Source organism: Echeneis naucrates, chromosome 6, assembly GCF_900963305.1.
Source record: "Echeneis naucrates chromosome 6, fEcheNa1.1, whole genome shotgun sequence".
NCBI lineage: Eukaryota > Metazoa > Chordata > Actinopteri > Carangiformes > Echeneidae > Echeneis > Echeneis naucrates.
The window spans coordinates 24,747,246-24,765,366 of record NC_042516.1 but is presented as its reverse complement, the minus strand read 5'-3'; the positions used below and the strand labels follow the sequence as shown (position 1 = coordinate 24,765,366).

Below are 18,121 nucleotides of genomic sequence, written 5' to 3'. Positions count from 1 at the left end.
TGTGTGCTGGGATTGGCTCCAGCAGCCAAGCGACCCGAATATGGATAAAGCGGATGAAGATGAGTGAGTGACACCTTAAACAGCCAACGATAGTATTCAGGAAGCTCCTTGATGTGAAGCTGCTTTAAATCCATAAGGAACAAAGCTCTGTTCAGTCAATATCCACCACACTGACTCAAGATGGTACAAGCCAGCGGCCTCCAGACTAGATCTGTAGGACCAAACAGAAAACTTTGTAGGAGATGGAAGGTAGCCCCTCTGCTCCTCAGAAGGAGCAGGCCCTCAGCAGATACAGCACACACTGAGGCAGCCAGTGCAGTTTGTCCAAGAAAAAGTCCACAAGAAGAGCCTGGACCTTAGACAGCAGGTCTAGTTGGGGGTCAACAACTGACAAGCGGTGCCACAAAGAAGAGGAAACCAAGTTATTTGCAATGAGGACCTTCCCTCTATGCGACAAATTCATTATAATCCACTCCCACCTAACTAGTTGACCTTTGACCTTTTCGAGAACATTTTCCCAGTTTCTAAGGACAACAGACTGATCCCCCAGAAAAACACCTAAATAACCCTAACCCCCCCCGTCTTTCAAATCATCCCCCCAGGCAAACTGAGCTTCTTTTCCAGTACACCTCCAACACTGAGAGCTTCACTTTTGTCCCAGTTAACTTTGTCTGGAGATATTAAACCAAACTGAGTGATTTTTCTCACCAAAATATCAATATCCTGCTGACAGTTAACCAGAATGACCCAATCATAAGCAGAAAATTTCAAAGGAGCAGTACAGCCAGGAATAGTTAGATCCTGCAGGTCAGATCTAGGTTTGTGCAACAAAGGCTCAATTACTAAGGAATACAACATACCAGAGAGGGCGCAGCCTTGTCTAATTCCTGTTTGAACCCAAAGGGGGGCACTCAGACCACCATTAATTTTAAGAACACTCTGAATGTCACAATACAAAACCTTGACTTTGTCAGTAAAACCAGGACTGAAACCAAAAGCACCTAGAGTGAGCCATGAATATTCGTGCTCAACACGATCGAAAGCTTTTTCCTGGTCAGTTGATATGATTCCAGTTTTGCTGCAAAACAACTTACAGATCTCCAAAAAAAATCTCTAATCAGAGTGATGTTATCATTAATCAATCTCCCAGGATCACCATGAAGTACACACACTGAAAAAAAGGTATGAAAAGTTTGAAAAAAAAAACAAAACAAAAGGACTTTCTACCTGTAAACTTTCATTCATAGAGAGAGAGGGGGGGGGGGAGAAACACAACAAACCACGTGGACAGAAAACGATGTACACAACGACCAGACAAACTGCTGAAGGCCCCAACAGGTGAGTGTTTCCAACAACCTTTCATTTCCGGTAGAAACTGCAGTGATTCGGAGGATTTGACTTTAATTTTTAGAACCGACTGAGACAGAAAGCGGGAGCTTCTGGTCCTCCAGACCAGCTGGGGGGGTAAACCCCGTCAATGAAGAGAAGAAGAAGAAGGAGGACGAGGAAGAAGCGGAAGAAGCGGAAGAAGCGGCTGCTGTGTGGATGTAAACAAACATCTTTTTCTGTCTTCATGATGATCCGCTGAGCTGATAACTGTTCGACATGAACGACAGCTATCGGCGGGAAAACAGGCTGAAGGTCAGAGCTAACGGAGCTAACGGAGCTAACGGTGTGTGTGTTAGCGCTGTTTGACATTAAAGTTCACCCTGTTCTTATCTCTGTCAGGATTCAGTCTCACCTCCAGTTGATCTGGTCTGATCCGGTCCCGTCCGTTCTGAGGACTAACAGTGATGGCGGCTCGTGGTCGTGGTCGAGGTCGGAGGATGATGAGTTTCAGTGTCGACGCTGTCGGCATCAGCAGAGGAGACAGTTTCCCTCCATCCATGCAGCAGCCAACACCTGCCTTCCCTGTAAGACCCCCAGAACCCTCAGACCTGAACCCCCAGACCTGCACCCCCAGACCTGAACCCCCAGACCTGAATTAATAAGGTGCAGAGCCATCAGGAGTAAAAAACAAAGGTTCGAACCAAAGACTCTGCGATAACATGGAATGTGTGCTAACGACGTAAGCTGCTGCTGTGCTGCTTCCTGAGGATATGTCCCTCCAGAATAAATGTGTAGACACAGAGGACTTTCCTGTTCTAAGTTTCCTTCAGTCCCACACTTAAGTAGTGACATCGTGATGACATCACTGAGAAAGCAGATGGTCTGAGACTGGATGGGGAAAGAATCAGGATCCGGTCTGGGGTTTTAAACCTGCACTAGATGAGACCAGCAGCATTAGGTGTCATGCGATTGGTATTTTCTGACAGCAATATGTTCTGGGATTTGCAGTGACTGTGTATGTGTTTTTCCAGGCAATGGAGCAGAAGCCGCTCCCCCTGGCAGGTGGTGAGGAGGCGGAGTACCTGTTAGCGCTCAAACAGGAGTTCAGAGGAGCCATGAGGAGTTTGCCCTACTTCATCCAACCAGTTGCTGCACACAGAGGTCAGAGGTCACTGCCACATGTAGACATGATGCTAAATTGAACCTTAATACTGGGGGTCTGTACCACAAAATGGGATTAGGCGTTCTCGTGGTAAAATCAGGTTAAATCCCGTGTTTCTGTGTTTTCAGTCTTGCAAAAGTGGAACGCTGTTTGTCGCCACGGTAACTGCTGCTGAATGGCTAACCTGCTCCAGTGGGTGTAAAAGCCCCGCCCACTGGACCAGTCTCAACTCTCAGAACCCTGTCTCTGCTCCCTTTTGGTCGGATGCTGATACCTCCGCCCCTTTTATGTGCACACTCTGACAACCTGACAAACCTGGTTGACATACCAAGTTATTAAGATGATGGTTTGGAGAAGCTGGATCACTGGAGCATTTCCAGGTTTGTTAGTCCTGCTTTGTGGCACAGACCCCATAATTGGACTCTCACAGGATGAGAATTGGTCTTCACAATGAATGAGAACAGTTTAATCCAATCAGCTCAATCACTCTCTGTCTCCAAGTCCTCAATCAGTTGATCAATATCATCAATACTCATCAGTTATAGGTTTTATTGTGAAAGTCCCATCTGTTTCCTGTCCAGATGTAGAGAGATACTCTGATAAGTATCACAGCGGCGAGCAGACAGAGCGGCTGCTGGACTGGACTCCAGGTGAGACTATTACTTCACTCTGGTAATGGGGGGGCCTGTTGCCTTGATGACCATCAGCTGAGAACACGTCCCGCTGACACTGGAGGAAGAAAACTTGGTCCAGCTGCAGGAACAACATCTGCAAGATTAAGAACTTGTGTTAGTTGTTATGTATTTAACATCATGTTGTGTTTTCAGACTGGAGCAGATTCCCCAAAGAACTCAGAGCCAGGAAAAAACAAACTGCCGGTCAGTACACACACACACAAATGGATACATGGATGGTCCAATGAATGAATGGATGAATGAATCTGATGAACCCGTGTCTCCTCAGGCTCCTCCTTCATCGTCAGAGTTGAGTCGCAGCAGAAGAAGAAACGAGTCAGAGACAAACAGGAAGTTATGCTCAAACTGCAGGTGAAGAAACAAACGATGGTTAACAGCAAACATGAATAACTGTTCTACCTTAACTGTCACGTCCACTTTAACTGTGTCAGACTCTGGAGAAAAAGGAAGAGCAGAGTTCGGAGGAAGAGGAGGGAGAGGAGAAGAAGAAACAGGAGGAAGAAGAGGCTGAAGGAGAGGAGGAATATGATGAAGAGGAGTTTGAGGAGGTGAAGTTCATTCCAATTGGTTCATTGGATGAACATCAGTCAAGTGAGCTGACGATTATTGGTCAGTTATTTATCTTCAGCCTGTTGGACTGAGGGTTTTGTGTCCCTGCTCCTTATCTGCAGGAGACTGATTACATCATGTCCTACTTTGACAATGGGGAGGACTTTGGAGGAGACAGTGATGACAACATGGATGAGGCTATTTACTGATTACCAGCACACACGAGACCAGGTTGGACGAGGTCGGACTGGATAGAACCATCCGGAAGCTGTTCAACATGTGGTTTTAAAAACTTTTATGTTGAAGGCAGAGACAGCTTCCTGCTGTTTTTAATGTTTCATACCAGAGTTTTATTGTGGTGAATTTCATAGGAAAACTAAACGGCAGCTACACCACACGTACAGACTAAGAACCTGATCCAGAATGAGGTGGATCTCAACACCTACCACAATATATTTCAGTGTGTCATTGAGCATCTCTTTGATAAAATGTTGAACTTGACAAATTAACAAATGTTCATTGTTTCTTCTAACATGGTGTCTTGTAGGAAGAACTCTCATGACATCACTGTGGGGTCATCCTGTGTTGGGAGGCTCAAAGTAGCTGCTTGCTAAAAGTCTAAAGCTCCTGGGTTCAGGACTGATTCCCAATAACACTTATCACCAATGGTTTCCTCTCCACCACTTCCTGTCTCCCAGGTCACCCGACACTTAACAACCTCTGACCCCCATTAGAGGAAGGGTTGTATTGAGGAGACCCATGAAACCTGAATTCACAGCTGGGGCCAAAGGTCAGCAGGTTGAGCTGAGCTTTTTAATTATTTATTGAACTTAATTTATTTTTTTCTGGCTGTTTATCACAAAGTGTTTGTGGTTATTGAGATGGAAGAGCAGGATGCTGCGTTGAGACGGTAATGTCCCTCTACAAACGTTGTTATTGTTTTTTATTTACACTGATGTGGATTATTTTTGCTTCATGGCGGCTGGTGGATCATTCTCAGTGTGGATTCCAATGTTTCACATTGCAGACATAGATCTGTCAGTCAATTTTATTTGTGATTTATTCAACCTGTTCTGATCAACAGTCTTTCTTTTCATGTTGATCTTATCAGGTTTACGTTTCAACACTGACACGTTCAGGAAGTTTACTTTCCCTGATATTCTATCAGCAGTGTACAACCCAATTTGAAAAATGTCAGGTGTCTCACATATTATTCACTTATTACCATTACTCTCACAATATGGATTTAGAAGACCAGACCTTAAAGCCCTTCGATCCATCTCACTCTTAAAATTCAGATTTTGAGACAAACTAAATTTTTTTTCATTATTAGATACAAATAACTGAAGTAATTTTTTTTATAATGAAACCCACTTTAATGATGTCTGTGTTTTTCAAATCAAGACAAATCAAATCAGATTTATTTGTATAGCGCCAAATCATAACAAAGTTACATCAAGGCACTTTACATATAGAGCAGGTCTAGACCAAACTCTTTATAAAATTATTTAAAGAGACCCAACAGATCCCCCGATGAGCAAGCACTTGGCAACAGTGGCAAGGAAAAACTGTCTTTAAGAGGCAGAAACCTCGGGCAGAACCAGGCTCAGGGGGGGCGGCCATCTGCCTCGACCGGTTGGGTTGAGAGAGAGAGAGAGAGAGTGAGATAGGCATTGGAGGGGGGGGTAGTAGACAGGAACATGTTGCTACATGAAGTTCATGGAGCTGTAGTACAGAATTCATGAAGATATGGGAGCAGCAGGCGTTGCAGGAACATGGGATGGCGATGAGTCACCACCTGCCCCAAATGTACTCTCAACTTTTCATTTGAAGATATGAAGTCTTTCCAGAAACTGACGAATTCATTCGTTATTTCCCTTCACTTAATCAATGTGGCTTACAGTAAACTCTGAAGTCACTTTTAAATTACCTAAATACAATGTATTGCATATCCCCTGCTCTGATTCTCAATCTATTTTTGGTAAGCCTGGATCCTGGAAAGTGAGCCTCGATTTCCAGGATCCAGGCTCTGGTTCCATGTTACTATGATTAGTTCAAACTGAAATGATCTGCAGCGAATGTGTATGTGAGTCTCTGAACAGCTGCAGTCGAAGTAAACAACGGGGTCCAATTACACACACACACACTCAGTTGGTCTGATTATTTTCATCATGACTACTGTCAGCAGTTTGTCAATGACACCTGGTCTAGGACTCAGGGACATCAGTGAGACTTCAGGACGTAGATCATCTTTTGACCCAATACAGTCTGGATTCAGACCAAACCCACTGTGTCTGAACGCATCTCTGTCCAAACACAGACCCGCCCCCTCTGACCTTTGACCTACTGATGGGAGCATGTGGACCTCCACACAGATCACAGATGGTCCTTCCTGAGGTCCAGCAGTGGGCCGGTGTCCTTGGGTTCACAGTCACTGATGTGTTCATGGTCTCAGGGAGAACTATGGTACTACATTAGTTATATATTAGAACTCTGATAACTATACAGAGATCCGAACTATCTGGGCTTTGACTTGAGGCCCTGAACTCATGAGGGAGTCACAGGATGTGATGTCATGTGTTTGTGTTTTTACAGCATCAGAAAAATAAGAAGGCTTCAACTCATTTCAGATTAGTTAAAAAAAATAAACATCTTTTATTTACAAAATATAAAAAAAAAAAAAAACTTTCTTCAACACAAGCAGTTGAAAACAACCAATCAGAACGCAGCACAGAGGACTGCCAGAAAACCGCCAAGTCACTGTCGTCAGTGGGCTCTGCACTTCAGGACCGATGATAAGTGCTGAGCTCGGGCTGCCATCAGGACGGGGTACAGGACGTCCTCAGAGCATCTGAAGACACCAATGGCCTTGTCTCATCCTGTCACTCGTCATTTCACGTGTCATCTGTCTCTTTAGTCTCCTGCGCCCCCCACCAACTCTCTCAGAGGTTACACTTCACTGTACGCGGGGGGAGGAGGGTAGTTCAGTTCAGGCGCCCTCATGAAGAGCCCCCCGTCCTCCTCATAGCCGTCGTAGTCTTGGAGCAGCGGCGTGCACTGACCCCCCACCCTCAGGTCCCTGTAGCTGGGGGGCCCGGAGGGGAAGGAGGACCAGCTGCTCAGGGACCCGGCTTGGCTGCTCATGCTGCTGGTGCGGCTACCGACGCCGCTGAAGGGGATGGTCCCGATGACCAGGGGCAGCTCCAGGACCAGCTTCTCACTCCCGGGGATGTGCAGGTAGATCTGGGAAGGAGATTCGGTCCTTATCAAGGCAGTCTGGACCTGGTTCCAGTCTCCCAGTCCGCATTGGGATTACTATTGGATTGTTTTCTCTGGCAACATTATGATGTCATAACTCACCATGAGGGCGTAGTCCACTTTGATGATGTCACATCCCAGCAGTGACGGCCTCAGTTTGGGGACTCTGATGGTTTTCCCCTGCCACATGTCGCACATCCCAGAGATGATGTGGTTTCCCCGGACCGCTGACAGTTTATGACACAAGACCTGAACACAGCAACACAGATCAGAGACCAGATACCAAAGACCGGGGTCGGAAGAACAGAAGAGCCTCACTTTGCTGTGGCCGTCAGCAAGGTATGTGTGTTTGGCAACGATGGCGGCCTTTGGCACCACGATCCGAGAACACGTGTTCTCAAACTTGGCGTGGATCTGGATCTCCTCCCCCTCACAGAATCCCTTCCTGTCGATCTTGGCGCTGATGGACACAGCGCCATCAGGTATGAACATACAGGTGACCTGCTTCTGTTTGGAGGCAGTCGCCGGAGCCTGAGAGGAGTTAGAGAGACCGGGTCACAAAGACTGGATCACACAGACTGCACTGTGTCTGGTCTTTGGGGGTTTTTGTACCAGTAGGTCCGGTTGGTTGACGTCCAGCGGCTCCTCCACCTCAAACTCTCTTTCACACTGCAAAGCATGCTGGGAAGGCCAGTCCAGTACAGCCCGGGTGTAGTATCTGACGTACCCAAACTTCCCCTGGTAGGAGGACACCAGACGCCTGGGGACAAAAGAGGACCGATCAGCCGCAACAATCAATCAAATGATTGATCGTCGGCCAATCGTTTGTCTCACCCGGAACCAGGAAGCTCGAAGCCGAACTGGAAACTGTAGATTTGACCAGGAAGGACAAGGAAGGAGCCGTCGGCATCTGAGGACACACGCAGACACACACTGTCTAATCTGATTGACTGATCGATGATTGATCACAATCACTCATTAACAGGAAGAGATGAACCAATTATCAATCTGGTGACTTTAATATGCTCAACTTTATTGATCGTAGTTTAAGGAACAAAATGACCTAATTAGTGTGACATCACAATCAGACAGTTACCTCTGCTCAGCTGCTCCTCCAGCCTCAGCTCCTCTTCGTACTTCAGGTACTCCACTTCCTGTCGGCGGGTCTTCCGGTTCCTCCCTCTGCGGTGATCCACGTGAGCACAGCCGGCGGCGGAGACCGTGAGGCCGGTCACTCTGCAGCACTGAGCCGCTTCCAGCCGCACGAAGCCGGACACTTTGTCCCCCCCCCGGTAGAAGGACCTGCCGGGGTCGGAGAGCTGCAGCTGGAAGAGCCGGAGCTTCTTCCCGGAGGACAGAACCATGGCGGACAGACGGACAGGGGGAACTGCCTCAATCGACCGGGGGACTTTTTTATAACGGGGACACCGGGACAGAGGACAACCCCCACCATCTGCTCAACGTGTGGACACCTTAAACGGAGCTCTGTGATTGGTCAGCCCGGACTGTTGGCCGAATGTAGCCAATCAGAGCGCACAGAAGACGCGTGGACAGTCCGTGCCGGCGAGGGGGCGTGGCCTTGGGTTCGCGGGCCATAATTCAGATTCACAGTGAAAGAATAGAAACAGACTGACAACAACTACACAACTGATGCACAACAACAACAAGAACACAACTAAGAGACAGAATTCAAAGGAAGCGTCAGAAGCAGGTGGACTCAATACAAAACAAGAACAACATAATAGCAACACAATGACTCAATAACAATTACAGTAACAACACAGAGGTACCAAGTCACAAAAACACAACAAAAGTAAAAACAACACAAATATCACAACATTTACAACTTTAATAACATTAACAACAATAACTCAGCAACAGCAGTAATAACAACACCACAGCAGTAAAAAAACGACACAAGTTACAATCCTGAAGTGCCCCAGTCTGGGTAGTCCAGGTCCAGGACTCTCTGGGTTTAAACAACCTGACAAAACTAAAGATACACTTACACGGTTTTTCAGACATTTCAGGACGTTTCGTCCCGCATCCTGCTCAACGTCTCACGAGCTGTCGATTGAGAGCTCACAGCCTTCATTGCCTTCATCATATTCATCTTCATCAAATCAAATCAGATTTACTTATAGCGCATCAAATCATAGCAAAGTTACATTGAGGCACATACAGAGGAGGTCTGGATTATTTAAAGAGAGCAACAGAGCAAGAAAAACTTCGTTTAAGAGGCAGAAACCTCAGACCCCCCCCGGTTGACAGAGAGAGACAGAGACAGACAGACAGAGAGAGAAAGATGCTCAGTCCCTCCCCAGCAGTCAAGGCCTATAGCAGCATAGCTAAAGAGTAAATGAACTTTAGTGTCGTCTTCATGGTCCTCATCGTCTTCACACTGTCCAACTCTTTGGGTGTTGAAGAAAAAAAAAAATATGAAGCTGGTTCAAAATGTTTGATCAATTATTTTATTGCAAGACAAGTTGGTGCACCATGCGGGACACCAGGCGGGACACCAGGTTTAGTGGTTCCCCTGGAGAGTTGCTGCTGGTGTGAAGAAGGTCTTTCGCTGTGTGGAACTCCTCCTTAAGACACAGTATAAATAAAAGCATAGAGTCTTTGTGGGTCTTCTGTACAGGCAGGAGGTCATAGGTCACCAAACTGCTGACCTCTGAACTTTAGCATCTATCCACTCCATCAACCTCAGGGTCTGTTCTCGTCATCTGTTCAGCTTCTCATCAAACCTGTGGGACGAGCAGAGATTTTAATCAGACAGGAAACAGAAGACATTCAGAGATGTTCACCTCAACAAGCCTAACCCGAAACTGTGTGGCACAACCAGGTTCAACCACATTCCCACTCAGGTTAAGTGTCTGGGACAGTCAGACAGACACAAGTCCACCAGTAGAACCTGGGACTAGAACACAGGCAGTAGAACCAAAGCAGACTTTCAGTAGAGATCTGGGACTTACTGGCGAATGGACTCGGGGATCTGCAGCCGGTCTGTGGGGATGAACTCAGACAGCTGCTGAAGACTGTGGACAAATCGAATCTTCTTGCTGAACTTCTCACTGTGGACAGAGGTCAAAGGTCAAGCATCGATCACTAATTAGTTTCCTTCCAGAGAACCAGAGAACTAAGGACCAGAGACCAAAGGATCGGAGGACTATCGGGATGTGTTTGGAAAGAGGCCTAGCTTGTGTTGCCGTGGTTACCCAGACAAACAGACCTGATGAAGGGTTTGACCACAGTAATGACAGCCCTGATGTACCAGGCTGGATGGACGACCAGCAGGCCCTTCAGGTCCTTCTTCAACCTGGAGACACAACAGATTACACGTTGTCATGACAACAAACTTCCTTCCTTCATGTCTCTCACATGGCATAAAATGTTTGATTTCCCAAAACATGTCAGATGTTTGTCTCCTGAGTCAGCGCGCTGTGACCGCCACTCAGAACTGTCCTGCTGAGTGAAACCATCGCACCTCCTGTCAATGGAGGTGTAGCACTGGTGTAGCCATTTGATGGGTGGCAGCTTATTTCTGGGTGCCATGGCGCACAGGTAGACCAGCAAGTAGTTCTCTGAGACCATCAGGTCCAACGTCCCCACAATGTACCTGCAAGTCCACCAACAGAACACGACAGAACCGCTTCAGTCCAGGTGAAGAGTCCATGTCAGTCAGAAGGAAGTAAGATCCAGGTCTCACCTGAATAAGTTATCCATGACGTACTGGTAGTCCTTCACCGTGTTCTCGGGCAGGTAACAGGATGTGAACAAGATGATGGCATTCATTCCGTCTCCATAGTAACCTGACAACCAATGAAAGGCACTGATAAAAGCTTGAAAAATTATTTGTGGCCTGAAACGGCTCTCTGGGGAGCCTTGCTCCCCCCAGACTGGACTCCCTTACAGTGTCAGGTCACAAAGAACTGATGAATAGCTGTCTCCACCTCTCACTTTGGGAGTGAGTTAGTTTCCTTTTTTTCTTTTTGTGGCAGAGGTAATTGCATGATGAATGATAATGATTGGCTGGCCAGAGGTGGGCAGGTATTCATGCATGAACCATCAATACTTCTGTAACTACATTACTAACTCGGTTACTGTTTGAGTGCTGTAACAAACTAGAACTGATTCCTTTTTTAAACCATGTGCCCAACGCTGATTACAGACGTGTTACAGGTGTTTGTATTACAGAAGTGTATTTGATCTCTGACCTCCATGTGACAGGACCTGCAGGTATGGTTCCAGGACACTCATGTCGACCTGGTACTCGTGTCCGGAGATACAGAATCTCCTCCAACGGCGCCCCCGGCTGTCCACCTGGTCCAGTCCCATTAGACTCTCAGGCTGCTCCACAGGGCTTCTGGCCACGCCCGTAGTTCTGCCCCTGCCCATTCGGGGGAGGTCATCTATCACAGAGAGGCCATAGGTCATAAGTTAGAGCAGCAACACTATCCAATCCAGAGAGAGCAGGTCTGATCAGCTGACCAGTCTCACCATCCCACTCCAGCTCATGAGTGCTGTCTGGCAAAGTTCCCGTTTCACTGTCCGATGGCGTCTCCAAAGCCTCCAGGTTGATGTCCAGAGACAGCGTGTCATCCGGTGTTGCTGACAGAGCGGCGGCAGAGAAGCCGTCGTTGCTCTGGTCGTGGGAGTCTCTACCACTAAGGGTCAAACTGAGAGCAGGAGCCACCAGCCGCTTCTTTGCCCTACCCACAATTGTACCTGCCAGGGTGAGGCTGGTGGATGGGACTAAAGAGACACACATTAGCAGTCAGATGGAGTAAAATGTTTCATGTTTGTCAATAAAGTTGTAGAAAAAAGTTTCAGGTTCACCTTCTGATTGGCTCTCTGTGTCCTCTGGACTCCCACAATCCTCTGGGAGAGGCCTGAACACAGACAGTGGACACAGGAAAGACATCAGTTAACAACCCATCATCAGCCCTTTGGCCTCAGACCTGAGTGTCCTAAGATGAAGGTCAAAGGTCGGGGCGCAGACCTGGGGAAGCCATCATCCTGCCACTCCTCTCTCAGCTCCAGGTCCTGGATGTTGTGGCGGTCGGAGGCCCCTTCACAAGTCCTGCAGAGACAAAAGGGACAAATTTAATACAGACCTACAACATGACAGACACACACAGTCTCTTTCTGAACCGACTCCATTCCCTTTTCCTGGATCTGAAGTTGAAAGATTTTAATTGTCACACTCATCAAGTTTTGGTATGAAGTCAGTAAATCTGGATCCAATCTGGACCAACCTGTCTGACTGTCCAGAGATATCTGGGCAGGTGAAGGGGGCGGAGCTGCATTCTTATTCTGCTTGTTGTTACTGAAACTGAGCTGAGACACAGAGACACACCTACCCAGTTCACCACACCTGTTTGCTCGCAGGGGTGGGGGTTAGGTTGAGTATGAGACAGTCCAGGTCAGGAAGAGCAGATGCTTGTTGAAGCTCATACAATGATTCCAGGATTTCCACGACTGCATAAGGAGATTCCAGAAGGCTCCAGAGGTTCTTCAGGTGCTGATATTTTTTCCCTTGCTGGTTTCAGAGTTCATGAAACAGGCTCCTGGTTCCTCAGTAGGTTCTTGGACTGTTTGAGCAGGTTCATCGCAGACTCAAACCTGACTTCCTCCCAGAGTTTCCAGTCTTTGGGTTTTGGCAGCAAACCTCATAGCTCCTCATATATGCCACAGGTGGAGAACATATTAATTTCTGGTGGCATAAACACCTTAAAGCTCAGGTGCACTGTGGGTAATGTAGGCACCAAGTGTCTGGTGAGAAACCTCATCCACAACGACCGGCAAGATTGAGGTTGGAAAAAAGAACAAGACCAGATCTGATGTGGATCTGAACCTGGACCAAGCCAAGAGACAAGAGTCTGCTGCAGTCAGTTGACATCACTTCCTGCTAACCAAAAAAATGCTGAATGCGCTGCAGCGACCCCTTCACTGACCATATGGAAGAGAGAACGCCAGTAACAAAAGTACCACTTCAACCAAACTTCCTCTTTTTGCTAGTACAGGAAACACACATACACAGACACAAATACACAAACACACACCTTAATGTTTAAATTGTTTACATACTCGTCCTCTGGGTCCTTCTCCATCTGCCCACTCATGATGTCACGATGCTGTCAGTTTGTTCTGACCAACATATATGACCTGCTGGATGCCGTGTGTGTGTGTGTGTGTGTGTCAATGTCAGTTTCCTCTCTCTCTCTCTCACTCTAAGGGAGTTCCCACTCTGACTCTATGGGACTCATTCGCCTTCTCTCCGTCTCTGCCTGACAGGTTCAGCTACATTTCACAACTGAGCTGCTGTTTGATTGGTCGACACTCACCTGCTCTGTGCAGACAGGTGAGGCAGTACAGCAGCTTCCCTTTGACTTGTCTCAGCCAATCAATGCTATTCATGATGACGTGACCTAGACGACAGGGTCCTACTGGCTGCCATGTTTGTGCCAGGACAAAAAATAGGTAAAACCAAAATAAAAAGTGTTTAGCCACAGATAATAAACCAGCTTCCTGTTTCCACATTAGTTACTTGATTTTGCAATTTCTTTTTGCTGCAAACTCATCCTCTCCACTCACCATTTCACAATAAAGTCTTTCCATGGGCCACAGTTAAGTGGCCCATGGAAAGACTTTGTCTTATTGTGAAACTTCCAAAGGAAGTGTTTCATCAGAAGAACTTTCACAAGATGTTGAGATCAAAGCTGGGACAGGTGGGGACATTCTGACCTGAAAAATTGCAGCTTTAAACCACTGAACACAAAACACCATCAGTTTATCAAAACTTTATTGTGTGTTTCATGCGACTAATAACCTTGACCTGGACCGTCCAGTGACTCTTATTCACTATCAAGTCAAAGGTCAGAGTTCAGAGTGATATCATTGCTCAGCTGTTGTTAAATAAACAGCATTTGGTTTAAATGGTCCAGACTGCAGCATCATGGACAGACACAGAGGTCCAGGACATCCAGGAGGTGATGTAAACCCGTCCAGTCTGATTCTCTACCCATGGACAGAGACCTCAGACCTGGTTCTGGTTTTTGAGACTGAAAAACTTTTTCCTTCTGCGGTGGAACCTTCACAATCCTCTGTTGGCCATCTTGCTGACCTTCTCCTCCAGGTCCTGGGTGCTGATGTAAGGCAGACCATTGTCCAGAGGACACCCGTCCACTAGGCTGTTCATCGGAGTGGGGGGGACCCCAGACTCCTCTTCCTCCACATCTCCCAGGTAACTATCCCCACACCGTTCCCTCAGGAAGTCCTTGATGATGGGCAGAACCTTTTTCCGTGACGCTAATGTGTTTCCTGAAAGACAGGACAGACCAGGATCAGACCAAGCGATCTGGGACCTGTATCATCAAAGATGGATTTCAGCTTAGGGGGGTAAATTCCGGGTTAACCTCGGGTTTTCGGTGACCTCCTTTCAACAGCTGACACTGGCTGTTAGCATGGAAACCTGTAGCTCACCTTGATGATAGGCTGAGACCTGAGGGTGGGGGCTGCTGATTGGACAGAGGTTGAGGGCGGGGTTACATGCCTGTTCCAGGTATTGGCTCACCTGTAGAGAGAGGACACCTGGGCTACTGTTGTCATGGTAACTCAAGTGTGTGCATTGCAGTGTGTGTTAGTACAGTGTAGTACCTGTTCCCTGTAGGTGGAGCTGTGGCTGAACACAGCAAGCTCTCTGATTGGCTCTTGGTTGTCACTGAAGGAGATGGTCATCAAAAACAGCAAATCAAATCCAAACTTCTGGCAGAAAGCTGAGAGGTCTGCCTCCAGCCCCGCTCTCTGCAGAAAGTCCTGATACACACACACACACACACACACACACACACACATTTACTGACCACCTTCATTACCCAGAATGCCATTGGAGCTTTGATGGAAGCCTCGTCCTGTTGCTCTGTCACTATCTGATGTCAGTAGCGAGCAGCTCCCAGGTAACAATGTGGAACAGTGTGTACAGACTAACCTCCAGTGTGATATAGAGAACAGAGATGGCAATGTTCAAACTTCTTGAGACAGCTTTCATGTCCTTCAACAGCATCTGCTCCGTATTTAGACCTGGAGACAAATACTGTGATAAGTACCCCTCAGTACTGCCCCTTCTGCAGCAGAGGAGGTGACAGACTCACCTGAGACATCGAACTTTGCGCCCTGCAAAGCCTGGAAGAGGGCGCCTCTTGGAGGGAGGGTGGGGAAACGCATCTCCAGTGCTGCGGCGTATTGACTGTCTTTAGGTGTCACTTTGCCTGCAGCAGGAGCCATGTTCACACAGTCGAGGACCACCGCCGCTGCATGGCGCACACACACACAGACACCCAGTTATAACGAGTAACACAGTCCCACCATTGAACCTGATCAGCTGATTACCGTAGAGCAGCTGTGCGAGCTGCTGGTCCAGGATCTCAGGAGCTTTCTGGATGATGCGTTCTGTTACCAAGGTGGCGCAGGATCCCACTGTCTCCACAGTAACAGGACAAGAGGGGGACGGCTCTCTCTCTAATTGGTGGTGGTCTATCACTTCCACCACAGCTCCTTCCAGGTCACTGTCTGAGCTGCAGGAGAATATCTGATGAGACAGTGTGCTCACCTGTCCTGTAGCCATGAGGTCCTTACCTGTCAGGTGGTCGTACCTGGCCAGGACATTGTGGTCAACCAGCGTCAGTCGCAGGCGGCCAGCTCTCTTCAGTACTCGCAGGTCCAATTGGTCTCTGAAGAGCAGCAGGTCAGGAGATAAACCTGTCTGGTTCAACAGGAACAGGTTGTCAGAGCGCAGGACCAGGTCTGACTGACTGATATTCAACAGAGGGAGAGCGAGCATCTCACTGTACAGCGTCTGAGAGAGAGACAGAGAGAAACAGATTTATTTCCGTAATATTCAAGTATCAATTATAATTATATAAAGAGCTTGGTCTAGTTTGGCCTACTCTATACTTAAAGTGCCTTGATGTAACTTATGATTTGGTGCTATACAAGTAAATATGATTTAATTTAAATTATAAACTCAATCTGCAGTCACTTCTGTGAACTGATTCATTGATTAATAACGACTGATTCAGCAGCAGAGCTACTCGAGTGGTTAGTGAGCATGTGACGTTGTTGCAGTGTGTCAGGTTTGAGCCCGATACTGCATGTTGTTCTTTTCTCTCTGCCAAATTAAAAGGCATAAAACCATGAGAACTAACTCGGATCCAGGATCCAGAACCAGTGCGTCTGTGCGAGTCCTGCTCCTGGGTCTCACCTTTGACAGGAAGTATGCGTAGGCCATAGCAGACACCATGGAGTCCACATCACAGGACTCATTCCCCAGAACAACATGGACCTGTGGACCGTGGACCTGGTCCACTTGCACCTGTAGGGATAAGACCATGACACACCACTGAGACTGTCCCTGAGTCCCTGAGAAAAACCAGCTTGTGAGACAAAATGAAGTGAGAGCTGAACCACAAAATATTATAAATAACATAAACACACCCACAACGGTGGACATTTGATCAGAAGAAAATAAGAGTGGAAACTAGAATGAGAATAATAAACATCATCGTTAATTAAACTGGTGATCATTCATCATCAGTGATTTTCAGTTTGTCTTTGTTCATGTTACTTACAGCTTTATTTTGAAAATCTTCAGTTTTGGGTGTCAACATCGGAACTTATTGTGAAAGCTGCAACTGACCGGAAGTCGTGAAATAGCCCGAATTGAACAAATCAACGTCAGAGCTAACACGCTAAAGATGCTAACACACACTGTGTATGAGACATTAACTGGAACACACACAGTTAACACGCTAAAGATGCTAACACACATTTGTGTTAGCATCTTTAGCGTGTTAACTCTGACGTCGATTTGTTCAACTGTGTGTGTGTCTGTTACCTGCGCTGTTCGGCGGCAGCTCGACAGAAACTCCTCCATCTCCTGTTAGCTGTTAGCTGCCAGCTGCTAACACTCCCCTCCTCCGGGACTCGGACCCTGTTCACGGTCGGGGCCGGTTCACCGAGCTGGCTGTCGGTCTCGTTAACTGAACGCATGACTGACAGCACTAAGGCGTAAAGGTCACGGTGCTTTCAATATCACGTGTGAACGTCGGAAATACAAGAGTTGCGCTTTTTAACGTTGCACAATAGAAAAAGCATCTGATACTTATAAACAAAGTCAGACTATTTAAATTTTAGACATTTTTTAAACATTACATTTTTAAAAATATCTTGCTGGTAAATTGCATTTCCAGCAGCATTAGTAAACTGATTTACTCTGAACACTCTCTTGTTCAAGTTGAATCACACTCTGAAAAAAAAAAACATTTTTCCAATAGCATCTGAAGGCAACACGACCCTCTGGAGGAATACAAGCCTGGGTAATGTAGTTTCCTATGCGTCTCATGTTTGCTGTTAGTTTAAAATCTAATTCAATATTCTTTTTATGACAGCTTAGATTCTTTTTTTCTGTTGATTGATAAAAACCCGGACCAGCTGCCTGTTTCACTTCCCGTTTATACTTCTCTCACTTGTTTTGTCGTCAGGTGCTCAGACAGGTAGGTGCTGAGATGTCATTTAATTTTGTGTTCAAAATGCGTCGCCAGGGCCGCAGTCTCAGCAGGGAAGACATTTCTCTCCCCACCCACTTCCACCAGTTCCTCTGGGAGGATGCCAAGGTGTTCCCAAACAAGTTGAGAAATGTAATCTCTCCATCGAGGCCTGAGTCCGCCTCAGGGTCTCTGAGATGGGCATGCTTGGAACACCTCCTGACCAGATGTCCAAACCACCTCAACTGCCCCCCCTAATCCAGAGAAGCAGCAGTCTCTGCACCAATACCGATTGGTTTAGCGTCTGCATTGCTCCAGATGCCGCCTCAACCCAGCCATCCATCTCCTGCTCCATTTTTGGCTCACTCTTGAAAATCCCAAGATACTGGAACTCCTCCACCTGTGGCAGCAACTCCTCCCTGACCTGGATTGGACGGTCCACCGTTTTCTGGCTGAGGACCATATCGTCATACTTAGGGGTGCAGCCCACCTGTTTCAGTCTCTATTGCAGACCTTCCCAGCAGGACCTGTAGGTCACTGGCTGATGGACCAGAAGGACCATCAGAAGGAACAACAAAGGTGAA

General features: G+C 47.1%; 4 protein-coding genes across 5 annotated transcripts; 1 reads left to right on the top strand and 3 right to left on the bottom strand.

The window, feature by feature from the left end:
- The first annotated feature begins 1,482 nt into the window (after window positions 1-1,482).
- polr3glb (RNA polymerase III subunit GL b) lies at window positions 1,483-4,236 on the top strand. Its single transcript, XM_029504869.1, has 8 exons — window positions 1,483-1,641; window positions 1,729-1,913; window positions 2,361-2,490; window positions 3,073-3,141; window positions 3,319-3,369; window positions 3,455-3,537; window positions 3,618-3,734; window positions 3,858-4,236. The coding sequence occupies exons 2-8, from the start codon at window positions 1,794-1,796 to the stop codon at window positions 3,942-3,944; spliced, it is 657 nt and encodes a 218-aa protein (XP_029360729.1). The 5' UTR covers window positions 1,483-1,641; window positions 1,729-1,793; the 3' UTR covers window positions 3,945-4,236.
- Window positions 4,237-6,404: 2,168 nt separating this feature from the next.
- Window positions 6,405-8,428, bottom strand: LOC115045233 (thioredoxin-interacting protein-like). The gene is made up of 6 exons (XM_029504820.1): window positions 8,090-8,428; window positions 7,828-7,903; window positions 7,606-7,753; window positions 7,312-7,524; window positions 7,096-7,242; window positions 6,405-6,978 (listed from the first exon to the last, which is right to left on the bottom strand). Exons 1-6 carry the CDS (start codon window positions 8,355-8,357, stop codon window positions 6,685-6,687), a joined length of 1,146 nt encoding a protein of 381 aa, XP_029360680.1. The 5' UTR covers window positions 8,358-8,428; the 3' UTR covers window positions 6,405-6,684.
- A 394-nt stretch (window positions 8,429-8,822) lies between these two features.
- On the bottom strand, window positions 8,823-13,254 carry bnipl (BCL2 interacting protein like). Of its 2 annotated transcripts, XM_029504332.1 has the most exons (10): window positions 13,084-13,254; window positions 11,996-12,076; window positions 11,833-11,885; window positions 11,494-11,748; window positions 11,211-11,405; window positions 10,703-10,805; window positions 10,481-10,612; window positions 10,226-10,312; window positions 9,969-10,067; window positions 8,823-9,740 (listed from the first exon to the last, which is right to left on the bottom strand). In XM_029504332.1, exons 1-10 carry the CDS (start codon window positions 13,116-13,118, stop codon window positions 9,716-9,718), a joined length of 1,065 nt encoding a protein of 354 aa, XP_029360192.1. In that variant the 5' UTR covers window positions 13,119-13,254; the 3' UTR covers window positions 8,823-9,715. The 2 variants fall into 2 exon arrangements, with proteins under 2 accessions (XP_029360192.1, XP_029360194.1); XM_029504334.1 differs by having other exon boundaries at window positions 11,494-11,885; window positions 13,059-13,208.
- A 542-nt stretch (window positions 13,255-13,796) lies between these two features.
- Window positions 13,797-17,077, bottom strand: prune (prune exopolyphosphatase). The gene is made up of 9 exons (XM_029504553.1): window positions 16,889-17,077; window positions 16,256-16,366; window positions 15,648-15,850; window positions 15,385-15,569; window positions 15,147-15,305; window positions 14,984-15,075; window positions 14,653-14,811; window positions 14,479-14,569; window positions 13,797-14,316 (listed from the first exon to the last, which is right to left on the bottom strand). The coding sequence occupies exons 1-9, from the start codon at window positions 16,925-16,927 to the stop codon at window positions 14,090-14,092; spliced, it is 1,266 nt and encodes a 421-aa protein (XP_029360413.1). The 5' UTR covers window positions 16,928-17,077; the 3' UTR covers window positions 13,797-14,089.
- Window positions 17,078-18,121: the final 1,044 nt, after the last annotated feature.

What these genes read in the sequence shown, in the direction of transcription:
- polr3glb (XM_029504869.1), top strand. Translation starts at nt 1,794, where the DNA reads ATGGCGGCTCGTGGTCGTGGTCGAGGTCGGAGGATGATGAGTTTCAGT. An exon ending in CAGGAAAAAACAAACTGCCG is followed by an intron (nt 3,370 to 3,454) that starts GTCAGTACACAC and finishes GTGTCTCCTCAG; the next exon opens with GCTCCTCCTTCATCGTCAGA. An exon ending in ATGAAGAGGAGTTTGAGGAG is followed by an intron (nt 3,735 to 3,857) that starts GTGAAGTTCATT and finishes CCTTATCTGCAG; the next exon opens with GAGACTGATTACATCATGTC.
- LOC115045233 (XM_029504820.1), bottom strand. Translation starts at nt 8,357, where the DNA reads ATGGTTCTGTCCTCCGGGAAGAAGCTCCGGCTCTTCCAGCTGCAGCTC. An exon ending in TCAACCAACCGGACCTACTG is followed by an intron (nt 7,525 to 7,605) that starts GTACAAAAACCC and finishes AACTCCTCTCAG; the next exon opens with GCTCCGGCGACTGCCTCCAA. An exon ending in AAGTGGACTACGCCCTCATG is followed by an intron (nt 6,979 to 7,095) that starts GTGAGTTATGAC and finishes TCTCCTTCCCAG; the next exon opens with ATCTACCTGCACATCCCCGG.
- bnipl (XM_029504332.1), bottom strand. Translation starts at nt 13,118, where the DNA reads ATGAGTGGGCAGATGGAGAAGGACCCAGAGGACGA. An exon ending in CAGGATGATGGCTTCCCCAG is followed by an intron (nt 11,886 to 11,995) that starts GTCTGCGCCCCG and finishes GTCTGTGTTCAG; the next exon opens with GCCTCTCCCAGAGGATTGTG. An exon ending in TACACCTCCATTGACAGGAG is followed by an intron (nt 10,313 to 10,480) that starts GTGCGATGGTTT and finishes TTGTGTCTCCAG; the next exon opens with GTTGAAGAAGGACCTGAAGG.
- prune (XM_029504553.1), bottom strand. Translation starts at nt 16,927, where the DNA reads ATGGAGGAGTTTCTGTCGAGCTGCCGCCGAACAGCGCAG. An exon ending in GACCACAATGTCCTGGCCAG is followed by an intron (nt 15,570 to 15,647) that starts GTACGACCACCT and finishes ATTCTCCTGCAG; the next exon opens with CTCAGACAGTGACCTGGAAG. An exon ending in GCTCGCACAGCTGCTCTACG is followed by an intron (nt 15,306 to 15,384) that starts GTAATCAGCTGA and finishes TGCGCCATGCAG; the next exon opens with CGGCGGTGGTCCTCGACTGT.